At 44.0% G+C, this 10,012-nt stretch overlaps 1 protein-coding gene across 2 annotated transcripts in view; it reads left to right on the top strand.

Annotated features, from left to right (window-relative positions):
- The first annotated feature begins 1,447 nt into the window (after positions 1 to 1,447).
- DOK7 (docking protein 7) overlaps positions 1,448 to 10,012 on the top strand; it is a 1,054,554-nt gene continuing 1,045,989 nt past the window's right edge. For both annotated transcript variants that reach the window (XM_069632037.1, XM_069632036.1), the window contains exons 1-2: positions 1,448 to 1,761; positions 1,877 to 1,922. In XM_069632037.1, the coding sequence (XP_069488138.1) occupies positions 1,708 to 1,761; positions 1,877 to 1,922 (100 nt within the window). In that variant the 5' untranslated portion in view covers positions 1,448 to 1,707. The remainder of the gene's footprint in view (positions 1,762 to 1,876; positions 1,923 to 10,012) is intronic.

Genomic DNA, 10,012 nt, shown 5'->3' with positions numbered 1-10,012 from the left:
TCCTCCTTGGGAGGGGAGTTAGGGGGTGAATTATCTAAGCAGCTGATTGGTCAGGTGAATAATAATTGGAATAATGTTATTTTATCACAAGTGTATTGATCATGTTGGGGTTAAGGTGATGCAAGGGCTTCAAACTTGCATAATATGAAGCCTCCTGTCATGCCATAGAATGACTAATCCCCTGCACTAACGTGAGAGGGGATGTAGATTCTATAAATGATAGGAGGCGAGTATTATCCAACCCTCCCTTCTGTTTTTTATTGCACCCACCCACCCTGTTCTGTTTCATATTGTTTCAGCTTCAGGTGAGAGGTCCTATCCAGAAGAGTTTGTGGTAGTGTCTGGTTGCGGAGAGTTTGAGATCCCTCCAGTTTTCTCTGAATCCCCTTTTTTCTCTGCGCTTCACAGTTGGATCGTAGCAGTGGGCGTCTGGTGCACGACAGCTGCAGAAAGAGGAGTTGGGATTAAAGTAAAGGACATATATAAAGGAGGGTTTCTGCCCATTGGTCACCTGCAGGACATGACATGTCCCCCAGGTTGGATTGGGCAGCTCCCCTTACATTGACTGTTTTTAGTTCTGTTATTTCAACTTTTTTTTGTACAAGTTTTTTCTTTGCTGCTGTGTTTCAGAAGTAAAGTTTGAAATGCATAATACTCGCCTCCTGTCTTTAATAGAATGTAAACCCCCTCTCACGTTAGTGCTGGGGAGTAGTCATTGTACAGCACTGCTTACAGCTCGCACCTTGGGCTAGCACAGGAAAGGCTCGGCGCTGCCAGAAATGGGTGGGGAAGTAGGCCGAGTCAAGGAAAGCTCTGGCAGCATGATTGTCTGGAGCCGCTTATGGGGTCCTAATAGTTTGCTGCTCATTCGTGTTAACTGTGATCTAAGTGCATGTACATAATGTATTCCATCTGCGCCCATACTTTGTCCGTATTAGACTGTGGTGCCTCTAATTTGCAAACTTTTAAAGGACATAAAGCAAGCTGGGTGTGAATCTCATGCTTACATCTGCAAAGTACTTTGTATTAGAAAGAAAAATTCTTCTGTGTACGTCATAGCTTCAACCTTGACTTTAGAATGAATACCGTGATGCTTTCAGGGCAAGATGGCTTGTAGATTATCACAAGCAATTGATTGCTGTCATTGCACTTCACAATAGATGTTTTTGTCATTATTGCTTTCTCTGGCAATTCGTGTGTTTTAGTATCGGCCATCTACGTGCATTTAACAAACGTGCCTAAATGCAGAACATGGGGATTATCGTTAGTAACCCTACAAAAACATGCGTGCAGCAGCACGAGCCTCGTACATATTCCAGCATGATTCTGTAGTTCAGCTCCTGCACGGCTGTTCGACATGCTGGAACTCTCCCAACATAGGCCTGGTCGGTTACGTCTGCATACCCTCCCGCTCAGACCAAAGTGCCAACCACACGAACAACTGTTCCGCCATTTCCCTCTGGCGGCGGCGGCGGTTGGCTGGGCCGGGTGAGAGGGTGACGCTTCAGGGTGTGAGTGAAGCGGGCACTCCCCCCACCGTCGCCGGCTGAGCCGTGCAGCATGTCGCTGCCCGGGGCTCGCCTTGCTGTCTCTCCCGACCCTGAGACCTAATAAAGCTATTTTGAAAGTGACCCCTTCAGCTACAACAGACAGAGAGAGGGAGTGGGAGAGCGAGGAGGGAGCAGCTGTTCGGAACCATGACTGAAGATGACGGATTCGGTAGTGGTGGAGGGTCAAGTCAGATTGAGAGATGGAAAAAAGGTCAGCAAACTGGGACTTTCCTTCCCTTTCCTGCCAGTTTCCGTACGTCGTTTCTTTCGCGGGCGCACCCGATTCTGCCCCAGTAACGGTTTTCCTGTTTTGCTTCTGATTGCAGTGGAAGAGTAGATGGGTGGTGTTCAGGAAGCCCTCTCCAGTGGCAGGTACGTCCACGCTGTGTGCTCTGGTGCTGCCGGCGGTGGCGGCGGCTGGTCTATATTTGACTACGCAGCTCTTGACATAGAGACATGCCCCCTCGCCCCCTTCGCTCCCCGGCAGTAGACGTATGCTTTCTTTTAAAGTGCGTGTTTGTTTCCCTTCCCACCTCAAACAATGTTAAATCAATTCTAAGATGTCCGCACAACGGTTGCGCGTGTGCGCCTATTAGTTTGTGTGACCAGTGAATTGGTGCTTTTTGTTGTTGTATATTCTGGCTCGGGGTTCGCTAGTGTTGCGCACGCTGCCTCCGCGGGCAGCAGAAGCCAGGCCGACTGCTTCACTGAATAGCAGAATGGCTTCTTGGAAGCCGACCAGGTGGATAAAAATAGAAAGAGGATATTGAAGGAACCCAAAAGCGCAATTAAGAAAGTTGTGGGGTAGACTACAAACAGCGTGGCACGAGAGATAACCCCGGGGGCTCCCCCCAGCGCACTCCCTGGCACCTTCCACCGGAATCTTTCACATCCTCCTTGTCACCTTCTTATCAATAATTTCACACCTCAAACTGTACGGTCTAACCTCGCTTATCTAATCACGTTCTATCCAAAAAGAAATTGCCATAGTGCTCACGACGACGCCTGAAGCATTATACATTTGACACTCCAACCAGCTCTTGCTGGTTTTAAACAGCACTAGACTTCAGCATGTGAAAGTTTATCATTTAGATTTTTTTCGATAGAATATACTAGTGTTGCCCGGCCAATTAAAAGAGTTTAAAACGAAATACGAGTGTGTGTGTTTTTTTTTTAAATAACACCAATATATTATTAAAATGTGAATAACACAAGGTATGTTTCATACCACAATGTATACATTTGAGGCATTCAATATGTATAGTATATTATTTATTTATATGGCAGTGGCTGAAGCCCCTAATGGCACAGCCTCAACTCCCAGAACACGTTAACTGAATACCAACCTCCCTCGCACATTCTCAAGTATATAATAGACATTACTTTCCTTTTGTGAAACATATTTTTTACTTATGTTTGTGGTTTCTTAAGAGACCCAGACCCCAGGAAACTCTCCCATATACCGAGCATAGTAAACTGATTTTTGCATGGTCATATCATTGGTGAAATAGGAACGCTGGTATTTTGAGCACATGTTTCCCTGTGTCCCACTTTGCAATTTGACAGCAGGCTACATCTCCTCAAATCCCATCTTTATTTTTCGACCAATGTAAAAAGGTTGCAAATTGGTAGAGCCAAGCCATAGCTGAACCAGCGGTCTTGCTTCATTCTCGGAGCCAAACATGAGTTGGCACAGACAAATACCCATACCTTGCCTCCTGTCTCTGCAGCTCACAACACGAAATCCAGACCCTGCCTACCCTCCCATACCATATACATATGACCGTCACTTGGGAACCTTCCTTCCCACCAGTGTACGTTATCTAAATTGTTACCATTTTATAATCATTTATGGAATAAATGTATAGATTATAATCCCATATTAGTCAGACTGTACTGATAGTTAAGGAAAATAAGGCACTGTGATGAAAAGCGATTTGCTGAGGATCACGTAATGTATGAAGTGGGGATTTGAGCGCACTCTACCTGGTTCCACAGTACCCAATTCAGATAGCAGAGGAGACGAGGCCCTTATTCACAGAGAGTTTTCCAATGGGGTTTTGCCATTATAAAACACTTCTGTGAATTAGGCCATTAATCTTCTCCTATTCCGGCGTCAATATTAGAACCAACAAAACACTTTCTGCAAAGTTCTATTTCAAGGGATAAACTGGTATACTGTTCAATAAATCTGGCTTTGGAAACACCAAAGTACCTGAATCTTCTGTATCCCGAGGCGAAAACATCTGAAAGTATAAACAATTGTACAGATTCAGATTATGAATATAATGAAAACTCACTATAATTCTAATCTTAGTCTGTACAATTGTGTCCACTTTCAAAGCACTCAGTCACATGATAAAGCAACCAGAAAACATTGGAAATCTTATTTTAATGACCCTTAATTATCTGTATCCCTAGGCGAAAACATCTGAAAGTACAAACAATTGTTCAGATTATAAATATAATGAAAACTCAATATAATTCTAATCTTTGTCTGTACAATTGTGTCTACTTTCAAAGCAGTCAGTCAAATGATAAAGCAAGCTCAAAATATATGGGAAATCTTAATGGAAACATATGTTCATAAAGGAAGTATGAAGTCATGTCACAAAAAAGGAAGGGGTTGTGGCAGTCCCACAATCGGGTGCAGTGGCATGCAGGTTAGGCACAGATCTCAGCAACAGCCAATCCCCCTGCTGCCCTACCTTTCCAGATGTGTACTTCTATCTCATGCCTGGAAGATAGCTCAGCAGGTTGAGTGCTTGCTGCTGCAATCTCTAAGTGATCTGCAGGTTAGTATCCGTGCAAGGCCAACTCAGACTTTCCTCCTTCCGAAGTCGATAAATGAGTACCAACTTTGGTTGCGGTGATTAATGTATGTAAATGTGTTCTATGTATAGCGCTTCGGCGTAAGCACAATGTATATAACACATTATCATGTACCCTTTGTTCCTTACCCATCACCCTTCAGTCCTTCCCCTGCACCAAATCCTTGATGCCACTGTACCCCCTCCCATACAATTAACTTTCAAACCTCTGTTCCCTTTTACTCCATTCTTTAACCCGTAACTCAATCCCCTTCCCTAACCTTGCCCTCACCCTTTTCCCTTGTCCACATTGCTCAGTCACCAATTCCATGCCATCCACTCGCTTCCATTGCCTTGGCTCGCGTGTAGACAGCAGACCACCTTGATTTGCTAGTCAGCCTATGGGGTCTGCACTTGGACAAGGCAGAGCGAAAAACGCCAAAAGGACTTTGCTTTCATTGTGCTCCCTACTTGCACTTTCTTGGAAATTTGCCTGAATATTTAAATTCATGGAAGCCGAGGGAACTGTGAGGCGAGCCCGTCTGGGATCTGGTGATGATGAGGGAGCAAGAGCGACCCGTTATATTTATTTGTGTTTTCAAGGAAGGTGGAGTGTGTGCATGTGTCTGTGTCTCTGTGTGTGAGTTGTTTATGTTTCTGTGATTATGTTTTGAGTTTATTTTTGACTGTCTAAAGTAGAGGTGTAAGGATGGGTAACACCTATTTTGATTGAAAAAAAACTATGAACATTTTAATCGAATTGGGTGTTACCAATTTGATCGAGACCAAATCAACCGAAGAGTGGGGGCTGTGGGGATGTCCCCCGGTCCCCATGTTCGGTATTTTGGGCGTTGCAGGGGTTTGGGGATGTCCCCCGCTTCCATAGCATTGGCGGCGGGCAAATAAATAAAAAAACAAAAAAAAACAGGGCCCGAGCAATAAGGCTGCGGGCAGTTCAGCCGCGAAAAAATGCAGCACGAACAAACAACCCAGATCCTGAGGATGTATATATGTGTTCAGGTGGTGACCTTGTGTGGTGTGTGTAGGGGTGTCACGGTATTAGTTTTATGACGGTATGATAACCTTCTTGCCAAATGACGGTATATCATGGTTATCTCGGTATAGCAGGTGATGTTAACTAATCTTAACAAATATTTTCTAAAAGGTCATAAATTGTCAGATTTATCATCACAAACAAAATCAGGCACCCAGGGCCAGAATTGGGCTTTTCAACATACTTTCCACTGAAATGCCACCCCTTGCTTCCACCAAACACACGTGTGGAGAGGAGGAGTGGGGGGGGGAGCCCTGCTGCGACTAGCAAAGCAAACTGAATAGCTTTTCTTAAGTGGCCATTTAGGCTTTTAGCTCCCCCACTGGCTACTGGTGAAGATGAACATGTTGCCATCTTGATAACCTGCATGCCACAGCTCAATGGAGGCTGATGGTAGTATACGCTTGTGCGCATACACACCCACACACACACACACTCTCTCTTTACGTTACAGCCTTTAGTTTACTTGCGGGCCAAAAGGTGTTCAGTAATCACGGACATGTTACCCTTTGGTATGGCAGCAGGGAATACCCACAGAGATGAGTACATTTTATAGTGTAACTTATTATATGTAAATTCAATGATAGAACCAGGGAAATCCCCCATTGTCATATGTTTAGCAAACATTATCCATTATAAATATATAAACCCCAAAGCCGCCATCCCAAAGTAAACCCTTTTCCTTCTTAGCACTGTATTTATTCTTCCTATTGCTAACATATTGATTTTATGTCAGGCACGTGTGATTTATGGAATGGCATTAAAAACTGCTCCAACTGTAACTACTTGGCAGATGGCACATCCAACAGTGCAAGACCAAGACTGTGCAGCACTTGCTTACTGCAGCCTTTCCAAATCAGATTGAAAAGCACACTTAACGGTATAAACGGTATACCGGTATAAACAATGTGACGGTTATTATTATTCAATTAAGTGGTTCACACGGTATCTTTAACGGTATACCGTTATACCGTTACATCCCTATATATATATATATATATATATATATATATATATATATATATATATATATATATATATATATTTGAATTGGTTGTTGTTTTTCATGTGTGTCTTTTGTTGGTCACATAAGTGTTCTGGATAAGACACTGAAAAACAATCACAGACTCAGGGGCATTCAGAGTTGGGTAGTAACAATAAATCAACAATTGAGGGATTGATCAAAACTACCAGCTTCATTCCCTGGGAATACCTGTGTGGTATTTAGTCCGAATCTCAGCAGAAAATACTCCCATTGTTACCTCCACTTTAGAGGCGGATGTAAAAAATCCAAATTGATCCCAATTTCTTAAAACGTTTTATTATTGTACAGAACGAAAACCCAGGTGTTTCCCTTCAATTCAGTGAAACACGTTTTTAAAAAGGACCATGTTAAGGGTGTGAAAATGGGGGCATCTCTGAGGCCTCCCTCTCACCATCTTACCCATGTAATGCATGAAAGGATCAGAATTGAACCTTTTCTGTATACAATCCATGGTAGTGATATGAGCTACTACTGTGCATGTTCACGAGGAAGGGGAAAATGACACTATTTAAAAAGAAAAGAACACCTTTAATGTTATCACCAGCAGATGTGGTATTTCTGAAATACCTCTGGAGATATTCCAGAAATACTGCCTCCTCCCGTGGTTAGTTTGTAGTCTGCTAAAAGTGAATACTTGAATATTACATCTTTCTGTGCATGTTTTTCAACTGTGCCCAAAAGTCAGTACCACAAACAATGTAATATTTATTTCGATAAACACCATATAGTAACATTCATGGCTGCTACTAAACTATTTTTCTAAGGAACTTACTAGTTATAATAAAATTCACCAGGATACAGTGGATGAGTTCTTACAGAATGAAACCGAGGAGAAACTCTTATAAGATATGGACTTTTACTTCCTTGGTGTGCAGCAGTCATGATAATCTGCTAAGGAGTGCAATAGACCAATGGTGTATGGGGTGCAGAGGTTGCAACATTACCATTGGGGATGACTACCAGTCATTTAATTGCATACACTGCCGCTGGACACTTTGAACATGCCCCTACAGATTAGGCTTTTGACACTTTCATTCAGTCACTCACTGTGCAGTGCTATGTGTGGGGGCCACCCAGGCACATCTGCAACATTTCTGAAATCAAGATGAGTGCCTAATCCCATATACACAGAAGCTGAGCGGGCCTTGCATCACTCGGTTACCCCGAGGCAGCTGGATTTAGGAGTTTGTCTTTTTCTATTGTTTTTTTGCATTTTGCAGCTCTGGTCCTCTGAGCAACAGTCCAGCAAGCATGGGGTGCACTTGCCCCCATGCCCCACTTACCAGCCCACCCATGTCGAATATCCATGACCATCACATTTAACTGAATATTTCACTATTTATTGGCCCTCATTCCGAGTTAGGACTACACCATGGAGTAAATAGCTCCATGGTTGGCAACCATGGAGCTATTTACTCCATGGAATACCGGCATGGTGAATGGAGTAATTTCCGGTCCATTCCAAGGTTGGATGGACCGGTAATTCCCCATTCACCATAGCCCTTCCCCATCCCCATTTCTGCCCTCATAGGGCTCAATGGGAATGGGGAAGGAGGTAATTACGGCACCGTAAATTACGGTGCCGTAATTTACTCCAAGGTCACTTTGCGGGTCCTGTAATTTACTCCTGCTAAAAGCAGGAGGTAAAGAGGGACCCGCAAAGGGAACTCGGAATACGGAGGTAAAGGATTACCGCCATCGGTACCCTTACAGGCGCCGGTAATCCCTTACCTCCAACCTCGGAATGACCCCCATTGTCTTTTACATTTTCTTCTGGCTGGCTTTTTTAATGTTGTAGATTCCTCGGCACTTGGACAACATATACAGTGGACTCATGGTTATGTTATGTTATGTTCTGCTAAGCAGTATTCATAAAGTGCAATATTTCATGTATGGGATTTATGAAGCGCACACCTAGCTTGGAAGCAATGGAGTGCACCCCAGGGGCTACAAGGGAGAGTGTAGGGGTAGCAGAGGAGCTGAGATGGGTAAGCAGAGTAGGGGTGGCTTGTGCTCAGGAGGAGGAGAATTAGGTTGAGTTTAGTGATCAGCAATTGACAAGATGTTCTTTAAAGTGTAAGGTCTTCAGGTCCTTCCTGAAGTATAGCATGAAGGGGGCTATTCTTAGCTGTGCTGGTAACCTGTTTAAGAGGCATGTTGTATAGCAGTAAAAACAAGTTTTGCTGTATTTCTTCCACTTGCAGTTCTTTGTTTCAAACCTGGCCATGTTGTGGCTTCTGGTAATGCACTGGCCTCAAGACATAGTGATTTATCTCAGCCTAGTAGAGTGGTGTTTTGGTTCTGACTGATTTGTAGGTGATATATGTGATATATGCTGCCTTGAACATGATGCATGCTTAAAGGGGTAGCTGGTGAAGTTCTTTAAGGATGGCAGTGGTGATGTTGAATTTGTTAGTCCTTTGCTAAGTTGTCTTGCAACACACTGGATGGCTTGCACAGGGTCCAAGGTGGCATCTGGAACTCCTGCAAGTAGGATGTTGTTACCATCCAAGTATGGATGATAGGCTTGACTGTGTGATGGAGTGCAAGCTGGTACCATGCTACTTGGGCATTGTTGGCGATGTGTGTTTTGAATGGGAGGTAAAGCCAAGAGATTTTGCTCTGTGTGGGAGTTGAATGTAGACCCTGTATTCTGGCCATGTACCGGGCCCGGGAGGGCTCTTTGCTCTTTCCTTGCCAAGGCCAGCGACAGTCCCCATGGGAACCACCATCCTCACCCCCAGACCAGCTGGATAGGGAGGGGCTCTGCACCTGTAAAATAAAATAGCTGTCAACACGAGATGGGGTACACCCTGCGTTCTTACTTTATTGACTGGATACAGACACTGATGGTGGATTCTAATGGGATTCCAACGGGCACCCCTCTATATTTATGAAAAACACATTCATTTATTACTAATTCCCTAGTCCCTTTCTAAAATCCCCCTGGATTGAGTTCCTTCTAAATGGGATCTGCTCTGTCAGTCCACCCTTCACAGGAACAGATCCAAAGGGTGGGCCTGAGGCAGCAGACCTCCTGCCTAATTCCTGGTACCACCCACTAACGCGTGAGTCCAGGGGGTGGCCTCCGTGGGTGGTCACACCTCCCTAGGTGGCCGCTGGCAGGGCTCTGCTTCCTTCCACTAAATCACGCCAGGGTCCTTTATTCCTTCTTATATATTTCACCTGCTCCCATATATTTCACCTGCTCCCATATATATTCACAATACATACAACATACTTAACATTTAACCATTCCAAGGTATTGGTACTTGTGGATATGAATTTGGGGTTAAATGACCCTGATGACCACTTAGCAAGATTTGTGCAAGCATCCATGGAGTCTCTGAAATTCGTTCAGCACACTAAGCAACCATCACATACTGGTGGTCGTACCCTGGATTGGATAGGATCCCATGGTTTAATAGTGGACAATATTAAAATAGATCCGCGCCCGTGATCTGACCATTTCTTGATTTGGTTTCAATTGATCTGGATAACGCCTCTTGAGCAAAAGAGATTTTCCCCTGTGAAAGTCTTGTGTCTCAATCTG

The sequence above is a fragment of the Ambystoma mexicanum genome, chromosome 6q, assembly GCF_040938575.1.
Source record: "Ambystoma mexicanum isolate Mex_15411 chromosome 6q, UKY_AmexF1_1, whole genome shotgun sequence".
NCBI lineage: Eukaryota > Metazoa > Chordata > Amphibia > Caudata > Ambystomatidae > Ambystoma > Ambystoma mexicanum.
This window is presented reverse-complemented; position numbering and strand designations above follow the sequence as displayed.